Genomic DNA, 22002 nt, shown 5'->3' with positions numbered 1-22002 from the left:
GCATCTCAGAGCTTGAAACTGGGTTGGCTCTTAAAGGCCCCCTTTTTTTGTATCCATACGCTAATATATTTTCAGCACGAGGGTAAGGACTTCTAGATATATCTGTATTGGAATGGTTCATCCATTGTAAAGCTAAAACTGGAATCCAACTTTTATCAGCAGTCCTGCACTTAACCACATTTCCTAATTCGCTATCTAATGCCTCCAGCAGATCCCATTGCAGAAGCATCAATTATAGTTTTTTTTTCCTTTTGAGGGTACATCAAATATAAATCTAGTAATATTTCAGATTGAACAAAGAGAGCTAAAAGTCGGATCTCATTTGTGCCGAAATAAGATCAGTGATTACGAATGTCCCTGTTTGTTGTAGCCAAGAACAGAATAGTCTGTTTGCAAGAATGCAAGTATAAGCAAAAGAATTGCAGAAGTCATGCTAATGAAGCCAATGAGCTTTTTGTGTTTCCACCACAGCCGCAGGGGATATTCTTTGATTTCTCTCCTCACATTGCAAAGATGTTCACACGATACAATGCCATCAAAATTGCTCAGAAATATCGGCAAGCCCTCTGCTCTTCCTTGAATGACTCCTTGGGAGGAAAGTACTTCAACATCTTGTGGTGAGCGAATCAACTCACTTAAAAGCTTAAGGAAGGAGCTTGATTCAGGTTCAATCCCTTGGGCTCCTTGAACAATTTCATACTTGCGAACAGATTCCACCACCAGCTCTGTGTACCTGTCAACCTTGAAAATAGGCAAGTTAAGAACAGCACTGAAGAAACCAAGCTTGAAATGAATTCCTCTACTTCCCAGATCTTTCTCTAGTGCTCGAAATGCAATGCCTCGTTCACACAATTCCTTGGCAGAAGGTATAACCTCAGTTTCATCACAAATATTATTGCCCATTATAGGGATAACTACACCTGAACCACTTTTTGTTCCAGGCACAAGTCTCTGCAGACAATGTATCAGATCAACTGGTTTTTGATCCAGCTCTGTCACGAGTAACTCATATATGGCTCTTTTTGCCAATTCCAGTGGTTGCTTCCATTCATTTTTTGTTTTTAGTTCCTGAAAAAACCTCAGTTTCATCAACTGCTCGAGCACTATAAACGGCATCTGATTCCCGACAAAGAACATGGAACTAAGCCACATGTCCATGTTTTCTTTCACACATCCTATCCCAAAGATAGGATGATCATCTGAAAACTTAAGTTCGACGCCAGGTGACCCCACTCCAAGAATAAAGAACGCAATCAGGAGAAAAAAACAACCATCCACTGCCATCAATTCTTGAAAATCAACTTGGTCCATATTCTGCAAAGCTTCCTCAGCATAAGTAGCCCTTGCTTTTTCTTCAATGTCTTCTAATGTACTCAAGAGATCTGGCAGAGTGCATTCTGACTTCTCCAGTAGGAAATCCAAAGCTAGCTTCTTTGCATCCCGTCTGAAGTCCAGCTCTTTTGTCCGATAATTGGGGCCAAATACCCAAAGCTGTCCAAATTTGCCACTATGATATTCTGCCCAGTAGATGCGTATCTGTCGCAGAGTGTTATATGTTGGGCCAAATGTATTTTGCATTAGGATCAAAAAGACTCAGCTTCCACCTGGTACCATATTCAAACAAGCATAAACGTCTTGTCCGCCGTATACAGGTATATATCAGGTTTAACCGTATGAGCTAGTTGTTTTGCATTCAAGGTATAACAAAAAATTAATTGATTGTATATCACAGTAAATAGAGTGTAATTGTTGTCTGACTGTGTACATTGAAGGACATTTGGTACTGCAACTGTTGAGACGATATTGGAGATGATGAGGTAATCAAAGGGACAAGATTCAAATAAAGCGAAGACACAAAAGAACATATCTAATGTGGCAATTATGTACCTTCCTCTCCACTGAAAAGGAAAACTCAGTCATGAAAAAATTCTAATGTGAACTTTACAAGATGGGCAAATATGTTGAGTAACTCAGAGTGAACATATTCTGTTTAGCAATCTAGACTCAACCAAATAACCAAAGCTTAATAATGCGCTCTTCTTGAATTTGGTTCAAATTTGGAAAGTAAAAGCCAACAAAGTAACTTGAAAAAAAAAAAGAAAAAAGAAAAGAAAAGAAACTTGCAGCATGTATGCATACCCCATGAAGCGCACATTCACATTCTATCACTGCAGTCACACAGGCACGCAAAATATTGTAAGTAAATCCAGGCCCATATAACACAGGCATCCTCCATTGCTCCGTAAGAGGTACCTAGACAGACCCATGCATACCGGCACCTCTTTACAGCCTCGGACGCTTGTCCCGACCAACAAATCAATATAAGCCCGAAGTTATATCTGTATACAAATATCGCCGAATGCAGTGTCCCGTGCCATATCTATACCTAGTCAGACCAAAATAATAGCAAGTATTATCGGATGCCCCCTAAGAGACCTAAATATTATGAATGTTTAAATGTGATTTGGCGTTCCAATGAGACTAAAATTGTTTTTGTTCTTAACTTGATTATTAATAGGCTATTAATGTGTCTCGCCTTGTCATGACTGTGTTCATGTTAAACGCGTCAAAACCAATATATCACATACTTGACTTTTGTGTTGTGGTTGTAAAATTATAGATGAAACATCCCAAAATAGTAAAACATGAGTCTGTTTAGAAAATGTCATGTTCTCTCAATCTGAATCAGCATTGCTTATATTAAGTCTTGAATGCATCATTTTCTCATTGACAACAGGAAAAAAGTTTTACTAAAGAAACGAAAAACAAGAAACTTTGGAGAAAAAGAAAAATAAGAATGGGCAAAACCATGTGAAAGGAAAGCAGTACAAACTAGAATATGTTCAAAAAAATTAGTCTAAAGCAATGGTAAACTTGTAGAAGAGTTTAAAATTTACATAGAAAAGTTTGATCAGATGCGAAAAGTCAAAAGATCATAGAGGTTGTATGTGTGGATTTATGAGTTTAATTTCGTAATTCTAATTCTTAAACCATAAATTTAGGAAGAAACTACCAATTTAATGCTGTACATTTAGGAGGAAACCAAGTAGTATTTTTTTTTAAAAATTTCGATATAAATTCTGGAGAAAATTCAAGAAATGAAAAGGCCAATATAATTTTCATTCAGGTTAAAACCATGTTAACCCGTAATTTTTAATGGTTCAATCGTGTCAACCCACCAGCTTACCTATTACGACACATTTCATTTGCGTGTCATGTTCATGTCGATATATTGTGATGCAAAATTTTTCGTGCTATGGTTTAGTAAGACTCTTTTTATCATGTTCGTCTTGTATCGTGTTAGGTCAAAAATTGTCACCCCTAATTATTATCCAAGCCAAACATAAAAGAGTTTGTATCAAGTCAGTTCAACCAAACTTGACTAGGGACTGGTCCATTAGCCAGATCTACTAAGAGAGCTCATCTAGATAGGCTCAAGAAATTTCTGAGCTACACTCAAACTGCTTCCAGATTTTTGGCTTAATTGGTCAACACTCAACAGTTAAGGTGGTTTAGATAAATTGAGTAAGGAAAGAAAGGCAAAAAGATCTCCGTGCACCCTTTTCTGGATGAAGTAATGTGTTTAGAATGGGTTGTAGGTCATTATTAAACTAATGTATGCAACTCTTTAACAAGGATGCAGTCACTATTCACACTTATCTGTACATGTTGGTTATGTTAGAGTTACTTGGCATTGCTTAGCCTTATATTTTCAAATTTTACATTGTTAGCCAAATGTTGGCCATATATTGTTCCCAGCCCCTTATCCTTGGATAACCCATCCTATGAATTCAAAGTACTCTTTTCTTTTTTCAAAAGAAAAGGAAATTGTATTCATTTGCTTTTTTTTATTGTCTTCACACTCCAAATTTCTTTCTTTGTAAATGAATTGGCTCACAAAATTGGCTAGATACTTAAAATAAATTATCATTAATACCAAAATCAATTAAATACAATAATCAATTCAAAACATGCCAACATATTCATTTGGGGAAAAAGAAACTACTCAGACAATATCACAACAATACATCGTCCAATTACTTTTTCAAATCATCTCGAAATCAAACAAAGCGAGTATACTTTCTTCGTCTTTTTTTTCTTTTTTTTAATAAGCAAGTATGCTTTCAATATAAAATATGCTTAAATTTATTTGTGGAACCATTACTCAAAAAAAAAAATATATATATATATATATATATTCAAGGAACAAGAAAATAACGAAGTAAGGAATTGAGGAGAACTCATTTCCCAGTTATGAATCATTATGACAAAATGAAAGGGAACACTTCGAAATGAGGGGACCTTGACTTCAAGGATTGGAGAAGGGGGAGGGGGGAGTCTTTGAATGTTGAATCCAATCAAAAGATGAATCTAGCCACCGGTGTGACCCGATCTAAAAGAAAGTAGATTATGAGAACCCATAAGCCATTTTACCGCCAAAGACTGTAGGACCAAGAAATCAAGAGTGGGTAACTCGTTGACTAAACAGACGGTTTCTCAGAGTATAATTCCATTCCATTAATTGCTCTTAAATGAGAAAAGGACCAATCAAAAGTCAAGCAGCAAAGGGACAACTAATACTGGAGTAAGCAGAAACGTAATCACCTGATTGATTCTAATGTCCAAGATTAGTAATCAGCCGATCTTCCTGAGTAGCAGACAAAAGAAGCGAATTGCTGTGGCAAAAGGCACGTGCATTTGGAAAAGAAATTAAACGTCATCCTATCCTCATAGCTACATACAGTAGATGTTATCGCCGGAACAAATTCATTCCCGCATAAACTGAAAGATGACAGCAAAAAAGTTCAGATAGCGCAATAATACTCCAAATTGAGCTACAAACGACTTCGCAGCAAGTTACTCCGAGTTTAAAAACATTGATTACGGGGAAAATAATCACCAACTCATATAAACTAAGAAGGAAAATTTGACTTACTGGAACAGCGGGACCGTCGCCACGGTGGAAAGAAGGGGAGTTGTGGTGGTGGGTACTGTGATTTGCGACGCTTATCTTCTGTCCCGGTGGCCACCGGTAGTAGGAGGAAATGATGAGTAAATAACGAGGATGTTTCGATCAAATTCTTTCTTTTTGACTTCTCTAAGCTTATCATTTATCTTGGAATAATTTGGAATCCTCCCTAGCATCTCTCAATATTAAACTGATCTCCCCTGTTTGACAGCTCTTTAACCTTAGGCAACAAATGTAGCTTTTCTTTTCTTTTTTTAAGGAAAAAAAGGTGACAAATGGTACGACAGGGAGTGGGGGAAGGGGATGAGGGCTGCCCCCCAAAAGTTTTTCAAATATTAAAATTCTCCCCTATAATTTTAGTCACCAAATAAAATTGTATTACTTTGGCCTCTCTAAATATAATTATTAGTAGTTCTTTTCGTTATTTTGTTTAATAAGTGTTCTATACAAAAGTAAAAATTAGTTTCCTTACAAAAGCATATCATTAGTGTACACTTTACCATGCGATTGACATTACTTTTGAATAATAATTATGAAAACATTAACTTTTCTTTTAACCAAATTTTTTATGACAAATTAACTCTTAGTTTTTTTAATTACTATAATTTTAAAATAGCTACTAAAGTAATACTTTATGTGTTTTATAGGAAATGAAAGATCCAAAAAAATCAATTATGATACAAATTGAAGAAGTTTCCACTACCATTTTGAAAATCTCACATTAATAGTAACTAGAATGGTATAAAGTCTAATCTTCATGCTTTTCTTTATACTTTGTCTTTATTCTTAAAAATTTATTATACTTAATTATAGTCTATTGAACTGTCATTTTACATTTAGTATCACTCTTCCTCCCCCAAAACTAAAATCTTGGTTCCATCATTGTGCACTTGTAATAATAACAAAGAGTTTAACGACATCAATTTAAAAAAAAAATTATATGAATCCTCTAATATAGCCCTAATATCTTTTTTAACCACAAACTAAATCCTTTTCTTTGTAGACCTCTAAATAATCTCCAACTCGCCAAACCCCCAAAATAGTTATAGCTACCCAAAGTAGCATTCAGCCAAACTCTATAACCATCTAAACTACCCCACCACTTCCTTTCCTTTTTCATCCATTGACCCATTGCAATCTTTGCATACTCTTGTCCCGCTTTAGTCCACATTCAATTTGCCTTTTTCTTGAGACAAATGTGTATTTGGGGTACTAAGAGAATTGGTTTGAAGTGTTATATTACCATTTAGTTATATAGTCCAATTAGTGCTTTTTGCATGTTTTTCCTAACTTTTTACTTTAAGGTCATTACAAGAATCAAACAATAAATTAAGAGCAAATTGTGCGAAATGTCACTAAATTATTGCGAAGTGCCAGTTTTGATAACTAAACTTTTTTATTAGCTAAAAATGTTACTGAACTAGTAAATCTGTACCATTTTGGTCACTCCGTCTATTTATGGCCTTAGAAGAGACATAAAGTAACTTTTTGAGTGACAATTTCATCTACACAGCCTTTTCCTTGAAACTCTCCGACATAAATTGCTCTCAAATGTGTCAGACAACTCCCAAAGGCATTTATTTCTCCAGTCTTGTTAGGAACTCCGACCTAATGAATGGTACTCTTATTTCTCCAGTCTTGTTAATCCTTTTTAGTTTCTTCTTGAAATTTGGATCAATCCCCCAAAAAAGAGTGCAAGTTTTGAGATGGAACCTCCCCAGGTCGGCAACTACCATTCACAAGAAGATGTACAGGACAAAGCTCATTTCCTCAACGCCTTTCCCCTTTCTTCTATTTTTAGGGTTTCTCTCCCCTACCCCTCTCCTCTCTTTTTCTCCTTCTGGTGTTTTGTACCGGTAGTAACCCCCCACCACCATCACACAAAATCATTTCACTTTTTCCAAAGCTCCTCCCTCTTTCCCATTTCCTGTTTTCAACCCTCACATTTATTTACTCATCCTTCTCCTTCTTAATCCACCAAAATCAAAATAAATTAACAATCCAATTACTTCTCTAGCTGACACTCTGCACTGGTACTCCTCAAATTAATTACTAGTGAATGCTACTTGTACACACTTACATCTGCCCAAGTTCCTTAATGATGCTTACGGGCTTCTGGCTTTTGCGCTTTAGTTGGATGAACAGTACTCTTTAAGATCGGAGTATTCACCAAATCGATTTCTTTTCTTAATTCAAAAAACAAACAAAAAACAAGAAGAAAAATGAGAGATCTTTCCCTGCTCTAGAAAACTTCCAAGATCGAACTTTTTTTCTTTTTGGGTTCTTTAATGGGTTTTGTTTGATGCAGTTGTTCTTGCTTCTATGACTGCTCGGATAGCTGTCTAGAGTACTTTTGCTGCTACGACTTTTGTTACGACCTCTGAGAAAACTTGTTTAAGTGGTATAATAATCTCTTCAAAAGAGAAAGTAATCGGTTCTTCGTTCTTCGTTCTTCAGATCTGTTTAACTTTTTATCTCTCTTTTATTTTTTATTTGTGGTTGATACGATATGATCATTTGCATTGTGGATATTGATTGCTCGAATCATGGGTTTTTTTTTTATTAAATGCCTTTGGGAGTTGTCTGACACATTTGAGAGTAATTTATGTCGGAAAGCTTCAAGAAAAAGGCTGTGTAGACAAAATCACCCCTCAAAAGTTATTTTCCATCTCTTCTAACGGTATAAATAGGTTAGATGTGCCGTTAAGCTAAAAAAAAAAAAAAACGGTATAAATAGACGGAGTGACCAAAATGGTACAGATTTACTAGTTCAGTGATATTTTTGACTAATAAAAAAGTTTATTGATCAAAACCGGCACTTCACAATAGTTTATTGACATTTCGCATAATTTGCTCATAAATTAATAGTATTTATTTTGACACTTATGTTTATAAAGGGAGGTAACTGTAATTATTGAAACCTAAGGGATCTAAGTCGATTTGGTATAAGCCTTAGGTAATATTTGTGAAATTCTCTACTTCTTTTGCACGAGGTATGTACTTAATTATTTTGGATAAAATACAGTAAATCCCTTTTGAGTTTCTTTGAAAGACATTCAATCACCCTATAATTTTGAAATATCTACATAAACCCTTCATGATTCAAATAAAAGTGGAATATAGCTATTTACCTGTTGTGGTACTTTCTGACATTTTCTTACTGAAGTAAGAACTTACGTAAATAAACCTAATCTCCACAGTAACTCCAAAAGTCGGTAACTTTTGGAGTCCTGTGAGGGACTTATCTACCCAAACCCTAACCCCCCAATACCGATGTGGGATAGAAAACCCCACAGGGTGCCCCACTGCTAAGAGATAAAGACCCCCCAAGCCCCTGAGAATGAGTTTTCTTTCTGACATTTTCTTACTGAAGTAAGAACTTACGTAAATAAACCTAATCCCCACAGTAACTCCAAAAGCCGGTAACTTTTGGAGTCCCGTGAGGGACTTATCTACACCTGTTGTGGTACTTGTAGCCAACTTTTATTGTTTTTTTTTCTTTTTTTTATCTTCCTTTCTTTTTTTCCTTTTTTTTTTTACTTCTCCTTCTTTTACTGCGACACAGCCACCAATGCTACACCACTGCCGCCACATCCCTCTTTCTTCCCTAATTTTCTATCGGCCACCACCCTCTTCTCTTCTCTTCCCTTTCCCCATATTCCCACATTCCCGTCCGTCCTCATCTTCCTCTTTCCCCTCCCTTTCTCTCTTTCCCGCCTCCTCTCCCTCCTCTCTCTCCCCTTCCTCTCTCTCCCCCTCATCTTATTATAGTCGTTGGTATTAGAACAAGTGATGCCGCATACTGGGTTGAACATTACCCGTTGGTCTTATGGTTTGTGTTTTTTTTTCCTTGAGTTCTTTCCCTTAACTGGATTGGCGCAGAAATTGTGGTAATGGCAGAGAAGCTAGCACTCCCTCTCCTATTTCCAAATCTACCACCCCAAAAGCCTTTTTTTCAAGAACTCCAACTTTAGTCCATCCCTCTTTCCTACCTTAATACTACCTCCCTAAACCCTCTCCTCCAAAACCTCCTCATTTCAGAAACCTACCGAAATCTCATTTCAAAGATCTGGTCACAAAGAGGAAGGAGGAGGAGGAACGAAGAGGAGGGGCGGTGGCAGGTGGAGGGTGGGGAAGGAAAAAGGAAGAAAGGATGGATGGACAACTTTTACAAATTTTAAAAGTGTTTTAAAAATTTTAAAATTTATTAAAACGCTCATGATAGTTAAATAAAAAATTTTAAAATTTGTAAAAACATCCATAATAGTTTTTTTTTTATCAGACTTTTGAAGTTAGTTAATTAAACCTAATCCCAAATTTAATCCCAAAAGCCGGCAACTCTTGAAGCAAACTTGGGGACTTAACTACGCAACTCCCAAACTCCTTAGAAGTTAGAATCGATGTGGGACTACGGGAAAGTTAGTAGGGAAGCCTCTACTAGGCCTTAAAGAAGAATTCACTTACCCCAAATACCTCCCCTACGTCTTTGTCTTTTTTTATCAGACTTTTGAAGTTAGTTAATTAAAAAAACATCCATAATAGTTAGGTCAAAAGAATTTGAGCACTAAGAATAAAAAAATGAAAAGAAAAGAAGAACATTAAATAATAATAAAAATACACCACTTGCAGGTTACATAAAGATTATGGGAAATTCGTCATTTTCGTCCTTAAACTTTTACACTAAAATCAATTTCGTTCTTTATGATTTTTTTTAACCAATTTAGTCCTTCGACTATTTTGAAGTCTCCAATGTAGGACTTTTACGGTGGCGACACTACATTTTACATATTCTGTATAACCGGTGATGGGTACATCTGTCATTTTAATTAGATTTCTTTAATTTAAACGAACCTTTGACCATAGTTCTTCTTCTCCGATGAAATCTCATCCCATTCACCAGAAATTTGCACACACTCTCACTTCACACACCCATATATGTATATATATTCTTTAGTCCACGCTAAGAAAATTGAAGACTTTCTGCTTTACGTCAAATTGATAGTTATCATCAAAATGAGGCTTAATACTTCTCACCCCTGTATGACTACCAATTACAAAATCTACTCCAACCCAATCATTTCCAGGTGTAGTGAACTAGCAAAAGGTACTATAAAAAAATAGGAAACTAAAAGAAACAAAATGGGTAACTACATCCACGCCCAGATGCCAAAAGGTACTATCATTTCCAGGAAGTTGAAGTAATTGATTTGTTTTCCCTTAATAGTAGTCAAAATATTAAAGGTGTTTGGAATCAGACTGATGTGCAAAAGATTGTTCAGCATAGTCCAGATAATCAAATAGAGCCTCTGAACAAACATGGTTTAATGGTCTCATCGTTTTCCAAACCGCCCAATTATTTCAATGCAACATAATATGAAGCTAAAGAGAAAACAAACACTGTAAAACTTAAATCCCAGATCAGCTGTTCAAGCAGAAGCGAGAAGCGCACCCCCCCAACACCAAAACCCAAAAACGGGGGGTGGAAAGAGAAAATGCGTGGAAATTCGATCTCCATGAGTTGGTCTTGTTTCTGAAAACTTGGCCGCTAACACTCTGGTTCTTCAGTGCCCTTCTCCCTGCAAACCCAATTGTCAGTCGCACTAATAAGTGGATGTACGACATTACTCAGTTCTTTGTTTTGTTTTTTCTCCTGTGAATTTTGTTTCATGATTTGAGTGTGTGTGAGAGAGAGTTTGTGCAAATTTCTGGTGAATGGGATGAGATTTCCATTGGAGAAGAAGAAGTCCGTATAAATTAAAGAATTTAATTTAAAATGACAGATATACCCATCATCGGTTGTACAGAATATGTAAAATGTGGTGTCGCCACTACAAAAGTCCTACATTGGAGACTTTAAAATAGTCGAAGGACTAAATTAGCTAAAAAAAATCATAAATGACGAAATTGGTTTAAGTGTAAAAGTTTAGGGATGAAAATGGCTAAATTCCCAAAGATTATAGGTGAAATTTCATATCAGTTTAAAAGTATAAAAGTATAAGTGAGTTATATGGATATTTTGAAATCATAGGTTGCTTGGATGTCTTTTGACGAACCCACAAGGTTTATTGTATTTTATCCAACTATTTTTTGTCTTTTGTCTCTTTAGCATGCTATCCGTCTCTCCAAGACATGCTTGCACTTTTTAGCCAATAAGTGTCTCGATACATTTTCTGTACGTATGAGCCGATTTGTTGTATTCTTTCTTATTTTGTGGTTAAAAATAAGAAAAAAAAGTAGGAGTTATATTCTGAAAATAACGATATCACTTGGAGTATAAGCATATATCTCAGGCATAATTTTGAAGAGAACGTTGGAAAGATTTTCCACAACATATTTGAAACATTGCAACCAAACAGAATCTTTCATTAGGGACTTTGAGCTCTAAATGAAACCTGTGTTGACTTTGACATATCCAATAGAGAACTCAAAAAAACAAAAAATCACTTTATTTGTAATTATGATGAATTTTTTTACTCCACGGATGTCATGATAGGCCCTGTAATACTACAAGAATTGCCCTTGATGCAACTGCATGAGTCCCACATCAGGTGCAAACAATGGCCGTGCAGGATACTTTCCCCGAAACAGCTAGGAGACATTCTTAAAAGCTTTGGTTCCAATATCTTTTTGGCCGTTCAACACTTTTAAGTGCTGAAATTTAAAACCCTTCAATACTGAAGAAGGTATTGCCGAAATTTAAATCATTTGAATTCTTAGCACGTGTGAAAATAAGTGCAAGTCTCAAGGTGCGACAAATATTTTGGGACGGGTGCCAATCCCAACTGACTAGCATAGCATACCCTTTTTTTTTCGCAACGATAAGATTCTTATAATTTAATCTAAGCTAATATAAGGGAATGGGAGAGGGGGACTCAGATGTGAGTACAGACTCCGTCGAAGAAAACTAATTAAGACCGCCACGTATAGTAGCAAATTTGTGCCATCCTGTCTTCAACTGAATCAAGGACTTGAAATCAGTACCGTTCAGGGACTACGTCCAAAACCCGAACTAGTTTCAAGCTGAATCAAGGACTAGTTTCAAGCTGAATCAAGGACTTTTAAAAGTCAATAATGTTCCAAGGAATAAGTCAAACCCGAACTATCCAACTCCACCTTAGAAACAACTGTGAAATTTGAGCCAATTCATCAAAGTCGAACGTCAAAGCACGAGGAACAATTTGCAAAAACACAAGACAGAAGAAATCATGTGGCACGCCCGCATTCACAAGGCTGATTAAGCAATCAACGTGCACAAAAGAAACAAACAACTTGAACGTGGAATCTGGAAATCCTAAGAGATCAGCCTATCAAACTTGATGCTTGGCCAATCCACGAACCTAAGCCAATATTATGCAGATATCGACTTATTGATTTAAAGAGCGTGCCATAATCTCTTTGTTGAAGTTGTTTATAAACTCTGCCAATTACCTGACCTGTCAAGGACTGCTGTTCATCCTGCTCTGAAGCGAATCAAGGACTTTTAACAATCATTGTTCAAGGAACCGATAACGAAGGTAAGTCAAGACCTGAGCTCTTGAATTTGACCTTAGAAAGGACTGTGAAGCTTGAGCCGTTCATCAACGCGAGTCTAAGTGCATAACTTGCACCAAATGCAAAATAAGAAAAATCTTTAGCGAAATAAACTTCTAAAATAGGAACACAAAAGGACTGATGTGGCATATTATATCAACTAGGCCGATTGAATAATCAGCGTAAGCCAACATAAGGAACAACATGAATTTGGGAAATCCTACAAGAACTAGCCTAGGGTCTAACAATTGAAATGAATATAAAAAGTCTGAAAATCCTAAAGCTAGCTTAAGAAAATCTGATCTAAGCTGAAATCATTTAGTGCTATATTTACTTCTCTTTCTCAGTACTCAAACTAGGAGTTAATGGCAGTTGTTGAAGTTGAGTTTTTTGTTAGTAACAGGATGAAAAAAGGGCCACCCTAGTATGATTGTATCCCACCCTCGTAGAGCGCCAAAAAATAAAAAATAAAGATATAAATTAAAAAAAAGAGAGATAAAACACACATTCTTCGACAATGAAAGTTTTGGTCTGAATCTCATTCACGCTTTATATACTTATGTTGATAATGATGGAACAAAAAAGCAAGTGGTGCAAAACAGAAACTTCTTAACAGGGGGTGTCTTCATTTGCTAGCGTCTTTATATTTGAAAGACGTACACACTTCAGAAGTCAGAAAATGCATGAAGATCACCTCTGTCCAAGTTAGGTATCCTAAATCCACCACAGAAAGATCTCCACCACCTCCCCGCTTCCTCTCCCCTCCCCCGCCAAAAGAAAAAGAACTGATAAAGACAACCCCTTACAAAGATGGATGCATTTCAAACTTCTGAATGTTAACTTTTATCAGACACAGCTTAGAGATTACCTTTCTGATTGCTAATGTTCACTACTCAAGTTTTTCTGGTGCGGAATAAATAAAGATGATCTTCAACTATTCGGACAGCTTCACGAAAACTATGAAGATAGAGTAGATGAATGGGCTGAACAGTTGCAGAGGCTTTAATTCCTGTGGGCACATGAAGAGGATGCATAATGAGATGTCTCTGTAACTGAAATAATTATAAATTAAATCAACAAAGAACCTTTAGGGTTTATGAGGAAAAGACTTTGGGCTGAATTAAGTTAAAAAAAGGAACATAAATGGTAACAGCTGATCATACATTAAACAGAAGTGTCAGAATCACATTTCCTGCACAGGACTGAGCCACCATAATGTCTGAACAACCCAACTATTGTTCTCTAACATGAACACAGGCCATGTCAATAAAGAAGGGAACCAAAGTAAACAGGTTAAATGTCTTTCTGGAAACATCATGTCCTAGACAAGAATAAACTTTGCTTTGCCCAACCTGCTAACCATTCACTCTATTGCAAAACAAGAAAAGCAGTTGATATGATTAAATCTTATACTACTTTGCAGAGATTTACTCTTCCTTTTTTCCACACTCAAAAAAGAAAACAGACATTTATATGATTTGAAGGGCATTTCGAACAAGTATATGAATCGAACATAACAGTAACGTAATTGTCATTTAAACTTTTGTGGTGGAAAAAATTAAGGGTTGATACTTGCAACATTTGAGCAAATGTAACAAATTTGCTAGGACCTCACAAAAAAGTTAAAAACTTTGTTTTACTGCCAGAATAGCAGAGATTAACCACATCTTAGCCTAAAGTTTTACAGAAAAATGTGGGAAGAAAAACAAATATGTCACCTGTAAAATCTCTCCAAGGTTATGACAATTGCTACTTGTGTCCAACACCTATAGAAAATCTTATAAGTAAAAATTTGGTTTCTGCATCATATCGGACATGGAACATAAGAATCAACAGATTCATTATGGATGAGATTGTTCTATGTTTTTCACTGAATTGCATCTTTAGAGTCAAAGTTGTCTTGTGAATGGCGACATGCTATGAGTACACTAAAAAGCTTTTCGATGAACAGGAACTCCTTATAATTCACACGAGTCAGACATCAAACACGGTTTCCACAAGGATTAAATTGACAGGTTTGGCCTTCTGTGATAACAAAGAAATGTCATAATTCATGTATTGCTCCATGCCCAACAGACAAACATCCAGCACCTGAAATCTTAACCTTTTATACAGCTTACTGGAAAGCAAGCTATGAAAGCCTGAATTAACTTGTATTATGCATGGCTTCATGCATTACTAGTGGAAAGAAAAAGGTAAGTTCCACTCAATGATTATAAGTAGGACAACTGTAATCTACTCTAGTACTACTAAGAGCTTGATAACCTTTGTAACATTGGTTCAAGTTAAAACAATAAAAATAGTTAAAATTGGACCATTCCTCTCCTTTCATTAGTGCATGCAAACTGCCGTGAACACTACTCATCTTTGATGCAGCTTTAAAGTTTCTCTGAATATCTTCTCCCGACATCAGCTGCCCAACTTTGCAAGGTAGAGGAATGTCTTCAGTTTTTTGAGAAGGCCCATTAACAGGGAAAAGGGCATGAAATCCAAAAAAACAAAATGCAGGAAGCTGCTATTTCTTGGAAGCTGATCGGCAGATACGAGTAAACAATCAATTATCAACAGCCGGTTTTAATGGCAGTAGCATGCTTGACTTTTGCCAAATATTTTTTTACCTCAGTGAAGCTCTTGTCCTGCCACCTGAAGCCCATGTCTGCATGCTAGGGGAACAATCTTTTGTTTTTGAGAAGGCCTACAATAAAACCCCAAGTTACATGATAGCACAAAGAAAAGTATGCATCAACATAATCAAGTCAAAAGGGCAAAAATCCATTGCTCTGCTTCTAATTCATTTGAAGGGTGTGGTAAATCAATTACCAGCACATTCTAATGACAGGTACATGCTGGAATTTACGAAAATCCTCCTGACTCTCATAAAGCCGGTCAATGAACTCTGGAGACATCTGTGCAACAGTCAATTCCCGGAGACTCGTGAGGAAACTGAGTCCTTCAGGCAGATTCTTTAGACACTCACATCCTTCGAGCTCTAAAGTAGAAAGCTTGGGCATGCCCCCTCTTTTAACCATCAAATTCTCCAAGTTTCGCAAGTTCGAGATGGATAAATATTTGAGTTGCGGCATACCCATGCCTGAACAGGTCATGTGCTTCCCCAGAAAGGCATTGTTGTGCAATGCAAGGACCCACAAGTTTGGAAGCTTTTCCAATTTTTCCATCGGATCATCATCAAGCAAAGACCCAATTAAAGAAATTTCAGTGAGGCTATGAGAAATTCTCAGAGGCAACTTGCCTATATGACCTTCTATTTGCAAAAGGTGAAGATTGGCACACTGCAATAATTTGTGAGTAACAAAATGGTTACCAGAGTCATGTGTTCTGACAATGAGTGAAGAAAAGCGTAAGCAGTTTAAGCTTGTTTCCATGCAGTTAATTACCACCTCCAGGTCCTCAAAATTCACATCCATGGTAGCAACAAGCTTCCGAAGCTTTGTTAATTTAAACAGATCTTTCACTCTACACTGCCTCGAATCGAAGTTAACAAGTGTTTCCAGCTTTGTCAACCCATCCAATTGCAATTTGCCACCCTCGACGACCTGATAGCTACGAGGCAAAAAAAGATGCCTCAATCTGCTCAGTTTCTGCAGCTCACTGGGTATGAGCATCCTAATCCAAGTGCCTTCCCCTAAGTCAAGAGTTTCCAAGTTCAACAAGCTGCCAATAGTTGGAGGCAAACGCGTGATATTACAGTCTCTAATGCTCAAGTATCTCAAGCGGAATAGCTTTTCAATCCCAGTGGGCATCCTAGTGACATCAAAGTTAAAACCACTGAAAAATAAAACTCGAAGCCGTTTAAGGTTGGTAAGATCTGATAATACTTTAGGTAAATTTCTCATACTCAAGAACCGACGCGGAAATAACTCCAGTGTCGCTGAGGGAAACCTCAATACTTTGTAGTTAAAACCAGAGAGAAATAACCCCCTAAGCCTCGAGAGGTCCTTCACTTCTGATAACATGTGCGGCGATAAGATACATCCATGATCATCAGATGTGGACTGTATTGAGATGGACCGAAGCTGTTTAATGGTATTCCAATTGTGGGGAACCACACACCCGTCTTCAAAAGACAACGCAAGTCTATGTATTCTGGTAGTTAAAATGGGGGAAGAAGAAGCTAGACCGGTGTCATTTGTGTGTCTGAAGCTTATGGAGTCACAGAAGTTCTGCTCCTCTGCCTTCAGTAAGCACAAGTCTCGCAACAGGTCATGAACACGGCAGGTTCTCAAACTCCTAAATGGTGAGGATTCTTTTTTCTGCACCAACACCAGATTTCTGGCCACCAGTTCATTCAGATACTGCTGTGCGATGTCCTCCATTGACTGTTGGCTTGACCCATGGGTTGACGATATAAAGCCTTCAGCCAGCCACAATCGGCATAAACTCCCTACATCCATCTCAAAACCCTCAGGGAACACAGCCGTGTAGAGAAAGCATGGCTTCAAATACTCTGGTAAAAAGTGGTATGACAAAGCCAAAGTCTGGTTTACTTTTGCAGAGACTTGAGAACCTTGATCAATGGTTTGATAGGAGACAATACTGCGGTGAACCGCCTTCCACTGGTGCGGTGTAGGATTTGACGCCAACAACCCTGCCATCACCCTGATGGCTAGTGGCAAGCCTTGGCAGCGATCTACTAAATCCTCCGCAATCTCTCGCAGTTCCGCATCAACCTTAGGATCTGAGCAATTAAATAGAAGCAAGTAGTAGAAAGATAAGCGTCTGAGCATGATCAAACCCCTCGGGCTGCCAATAATAGATATGAAAAAGATGAAAGGAAAAAGTAGCAAATACTCCTGCTAGTAATGATGCAATGCAGACTCAAAAGACTTAATAATGCATGATAAGACCAGAAAAGGGGAGGAAGAGAAAGGATACATGAATGACACCCCATGGAGAAGTACGAATTGGCAGGGAAAGGAACTAGGAAAATTGATTATTGCTCAATTTTGGGGAGAGAAGGAAGTAGGTGGAGAGGAGCCTACTAGGAGGAAAGGGGAGGGTTCGAGTGATTGAACGCCGGAGACATAAGTTTCAGTTCCTTTGGTTTGCAATTTGTGAACTTCAAAGTAAAATTAAAAAAAATTCCCAATGGGAAGAGGGAAGAGGGAAGAGGGGGGGAATGATGCCTTTACCAGAAGAAGAGTGACCTCTGATAGCCGTCTTGCGGAGAAGCTCCCAGCCTTCGTCTGGGTTAAGAAACCTCATCCGGTGAACGAATCCTTTGTCGTCGGCAGATGAAGAAGCAATCTTGTCCGCAACTCCGTCGTCCCGAGTGGTGAGCAGCACTCTGCTGGCGGTTGGTTCTCGGGACGGAAGTGCAATGCGGAGGCACTCCCAAGCATCGGCAGACCAGACATCATCCAAAACAATCAAGAATCTCTTGGACTGCAGGAACTCGTAAAGCTTCTGAGCCAAGTCCAAGTCTGAAAATGGGGCCATGTCATCCCTCGCTCGGCAGACATGTTGCAGCAGCAAATCTTCCAAAATTCTTCTGGTGCGGAAGTCCTTCCCCACCGTAGCCCAGGCAAAGCAATCAAAATGGCGGCGGACGGAGGAGTCCCCATATACCTTTTGGGCGAGAGTTGTCTTGCCGATTCCACCCATTCCGTATATCCCAATAATTTTGAAGGCGTCACCAGTAGCCAGCAAGCTAGAAATCACCTCCCTCCGCTCGTCTTCCCTGCCAACAACGACGAAATCATCTTCTTGGTCCTCCGAACAAATGGCGTCAACATCCAAGTGGTCGTCTGATTCAACAGGAGGGGAAGGTGATTTCCAAGCATGATCCATCTTGCAAACATTATCATCAATTAAATCATTTCCTTCCCGTTGACCGGGGAGGGCAGGAACAGCTTTGGCCATTCCGTCTCGATAACGAGCAGCGGCTCTCGCTAATAATCGACCGTTGACGAGGCGGATCCGTTGAGTCAGATCAACTAACTCCTCCTCCTTGGTCATTCTGGGCATTACCCACTCCAACCACAACTTCTTAAACAGCCACCATTTCTCCAAGCCACCTAATTCCGCTGTTTCTCCAAACTTGAGCCCATCATAGATCAGCTTGTCAACCAGATCCTCCGCTTCGTACACCAGTTCTTCCACGTCTCCATCCCAGTTGCACAGCGACGGCCACTGCTGCTCCGGCGATCTCCTCAGCAACCGACCCATCTGCTGCAGCTCTGACCCCAGGCCCTCCAATCCTTCGCCGCTTACCACACCGGACAGCAACTCAGATTCCTTCATCATCAAGTCTACCACTCGATACACAATTTCCGCCATCCACGCATGCGCTCCAGCCATCCACAGGTACGATCTCCTTGATCCAGCAATCTGCTGCTGCCTTCTGCTTGGGCTATCTCTACCTTATCCTTAATTAAAGAGGAGTTGCAGTGCAGCTACAAATCTTTTTTAACTTTCTTCTGGCAAAACAAGAAATGGAACCTGCAAGCATGAATACATACTGCGGCGAACTGAAAAAAAAGAAAATGCGTGTTACCGAATGGGACCCACCTAATTTGCATAGGACCCACCTAACTACATGTCATCGATGATGTCACCTGCGGTATGTCATTTAGAAACCGCAGGGTAATTTGTCCAAATGACATATTTGCCCTTAGGAGTCAATAGGCATATAATCAATTTAGGTGTAGGACCCAGGGCCGGCGACATTTGATTTGTTGGCTCTAGCCTCTAAGCTTCCCTCCGTCCCAGTATCCCGTCCGAGAAGGGACACGAAGAAAAAGCGGTTGGAACTTAAATCCGGCGCCATTGATTTGGCTCTAGCCTCTAAGCTTCCCTCTCTCCCTCTATTCTGTCTTGTTTCATCAATCAATCAATCTGGATGCAAACTTCGGCCTCTCTGTTACTGTTGCTGTTGATTGTCGCACTGTGGCCTGAGCATCAAGTTTGTTTTCCAGTTTTCGCAGAGGCAGACAGATAAGAAAATGCCATAATGGGGGCGTAGTTTTTTATTTTTGAAGAAATCTTTAAGCCTTGTTTGGATTGCGATTTTTCGTAGGAAAAAATAACATCGTTTTTCGTGATCATATTTTTTTATTATTATTTTTTTCACATGCATCAAATCATTACAGTATTTTTTTCATAAAAAATCATAAAAAATATCAATCCAAACACAGCTTAGTTTTACCGTGAAGACGGATTCATTTACCGACCATTACATGAATCAATCAAAGAAAGCTGATTTTGCTGCGAATCAGATATTGTAAGAAGGGGGGCGTTTTTTGGGCTGTTGGTGATAGCAGCATGATAATAATCCTCCTCACCACCACCGTCTCTTCTGGCAAATGAAGTTGAGGTGCCTCCAATCTCTCTCTGTTGCGAGTTGCGACTGCAATCAATCAATCTGTGTTGGGAGTCTGAAGTCGAGGACGGGACGGGAGATGATGAAGAATTGAGGGATGACTGAGAGGGATGGGTTAAAGCTCCCATGCAAAACTTCCTTGTATTAACTAACTCTTAAGGGCAAATTTGGTATTTAATTAAAATGTGGGGTGGCATTAATTAATTAATTAAAAAACTTAGAGCCGCGGCAAGGTCATTGGTGGTCCTTACTCTTGGCTCCATATCATCTTTGACATCCCCTTTTATATATTTTGCTTCCCCCCTCTCTCTCTCTTTCTAACACACATGTTTCCCCACCGATTTTTCCTGCCTACTCTCTGGGGAACGCTTTCAACGCCACGCGCGCGCCCGCGTATATTTATGAAATTGGTCCTTAAATTAGATTTCTATGCAAGTGCTGCTATTATTTTTTCAAGTCATTACATAATCTCCCCGGAATATATATTAATTTATAGCTCACTCCCTTATACTTTCAGTAATTCTGTCCATCTTGCCAAAATATTATTATTTCCTATGTCTCCTTCTACTTTCAATAATTCTGTCTATCTTGCTAAAAAATTATTTTGGAACGGGTTCAGATTGGATCAATCGAATTTTCAAATTTTTTAGTCTACTTGCACATAGGGGTGGCAATAGGGCGGGGGACACCTCCCCCAACCCCCGGCCAGTTGCATTGTAATTCCCCCCGGCCCGCTTCCCCCGCGGGGGCACCCGTGGGATTAAAAAAATTTTATTATATAATTTCATTATAATTAAATTTGAGCAAATAATCAAGTACCAAAATATCAACACATCACCAAATTATTATTCATTGTAACTTCACAATTGAAACTCATAAAAATAATTAAACAAAGATTATTTGAATACAATCTAATATGATAAAACAAATATAATTAAAATAATCAAGTTTTCACTTTTGATACAAATACAATCACTAAATTATTATTATATTTTTTTTAGAAAAAAGTGTTATTGTATTAAGTATAGTTAGGAATTTAACATAAATGTATCAATAAATTTAGTATAAATAATTAATAATTTTTATTAATAGACATGTATAATTAGTGGTATAATTGATAATATCATTATATATATATATATAATTATGTACATATATATATTTTTTCAAACGGGTGGTGGGGCGGGGGGTATAAACGGGGGGAAAAAATTTCCCCCCGCCCCCGTTGCCATCCCTACTTGCACATCCAGTTTAGCTATCTGGACTATTGCATATTTTCATTTTATTTTTAAGTTTGGCAATCAAGGCCTTGCATTTTCATTACCTCCAGTAGATAGCATTTCATTTTCAGTCTCGATTTTAGCAATTTAGCCCATGACATTTTATTTTTGAGTTTGGCAGTTCAGACCTTTCATTTTGATTACCGCCAGCAACCTGACATTTCATTTTTGGTCTTGAGTCCGCCATGCTAGATCGTGCATTTGAAATTTTCAAGTCTAACAGCCCAAATTTTGCATTTTCATCCATCCTAATAGTTTTACTATTTTTATTTTCAAAACCAATAGGTTGGACATTGCATTTTAATTTTTTACGTTTGGTAGCCAGATTTTGCATTCTCATTCATGCTCGTTCATCCCAAGAGCCTTGGATTACATTTTAATTCTCAAACCCTAAAAGTTTGGACATAGTATTTTAATTTGGGAAAATGGTCATTTTCGTCCCTAAATTTTTTTTCCATCGATTTAGTCCCTAACTTTTATTTTTGACCAAGTTAATACATGAACTTAATTTTCGGGTCCAATTAAGGCCTTCTACGGCGGCGCCACCACCTAAAAGTAATTTAGCTCCTAATTTAACATTAAACAAGGGCATTTTGGGAACTTCAGGTATGAATTGTAATCAAAGCCCTCTTGTTGCCTTAGAAGCAGATGAAGAAGATGAACAACCCCACAACAAGAAGATGAACAGCTTTTGAATCTGTAGAAGCTTTTGAAAAGCCCTCTTGTTGAATCTGTAGAAGATGAACAACCCACAAAATGCCCTCTTTTAAATTTGTAGAAAATGAACAACCCCACAACAAGAGGGCAACCCTCTTCTAAGGCAACCTAGAAGCAGCCCTCTTCTAAAGCAACCTAGAAGCAAATGAAAACCGACTAGCCTGTGG

The 22002-nt window shown here is 38.0% G+C and overlaps 2 protein-coding genes and 1 non-coding gene across 14 annotated transcripts; all 3 read right to left on the bottom strand.

The window, feature by feature from the left end:
* Positions 1 to 8: 8 nt before the first annotated feature.
* On the bottom strand, positions 9 to 5200 carry LOC113736216 (uncharacterized). Of its 2 annotated transcripts, XM_027263083.2 has the most exons (3): positions 4937 to 5200; positions 4606 to 4782; positions 9 to 1604 (listed from the first exon to the last, which is right to left on the bottom strand). In XM_027263083.2, exon 3 carries the CDS (start codon positions 1576 to 1578, stop codon positions 346 to 348), a length of 1233 nt encoding a protein of 410 aa, XP_027118884.2. In that variant the 5' UTR covers positions 1579 to 1604; positions 4606 to 4782; positions 4937 to 5200; the 3' UTR covers positions 9 to 345. The 2 variants fall into 2 exon arrangements, with proteins under 2 accessions (XP_027118884.2, XP_071940648.1); XM_072084547.1 differs by lacking the exons at positions 4606 to 4782; positions 4937 to 5200 and adding an exon at positions 2140 to 4599.
* Positions 5201 to 10213: 5013 nt separating this feature from the next.
* LOC113738285 (small nucleolar RNA Z122) lies at positions 10214 to 10314 on the bottom strand. The gene has a single exon (XR_003460072.1). It is a non-coding gene; the product is annotated as a small nucleolar RNA Z122 (small nucleolar RNA).
* A 1339-nt stretch (positions 10315 to 11653) lies between these two features.
* Positions 11654 to 18969, bottom strand: LOC113736213 (probable disease resistance RPP8-like protein 2). Of its 11 annotated transcripts, none has more exons than XR_011842418.1 (6): positions 17650 to 18969; positions 15320 to 17195; positions 15118 to 15194; positions 13368 to 13508; positions 12515 to 12569; positions 11654 to 12429 (listed from the first exon to the last, which is right to left on the bottom strand). XR_011842418.1 is itself a non-coding variant. In XM_072084545.1 (4 exons), exons 1-3 carry the CDS (start codon positions 18815 to 18817, stop codon positions 15119 to 15121), a joined length of 3120 nt encoding a protein of 1039 aa, XP_071940646.1. In that variant the 5' UTR covers positions 18818 to 18969; the 3' UTR covers positions 14531 to 15028; position 15118. The 11 variants fall into 11 exon arrangements, 2 of the variants coding, with proteins under 2 accessions (XP_071940646.1, XP_071940647.1); XR_011842419.1 differs by having other exon boundaries at positions 11654 to 12424; XR_011842420.1 differs by having other exon boundaries at positions 12515 to 12557.
* Positions 18970 to 22002: the final 3033 nt, after the last annotated feature.

This window comes from Coffea arabica, chromosome 3e (genome assembly GCF_036785885.1).
Source record: "Coffea arabica cultivar ET-39 chromosome 3e, Coffea Arabica ET-39 HiFi, whole genome shotgun sequence".
NCBI lineage: Eukaryota > Viridiplantae > Streptophyta > Magnoliopsida > Gentianales > Rubiaceae > Coffea > Coffea arabica.
This window is presented reverse-complemented; position numbering and strand designations above follow the sequence as displayed.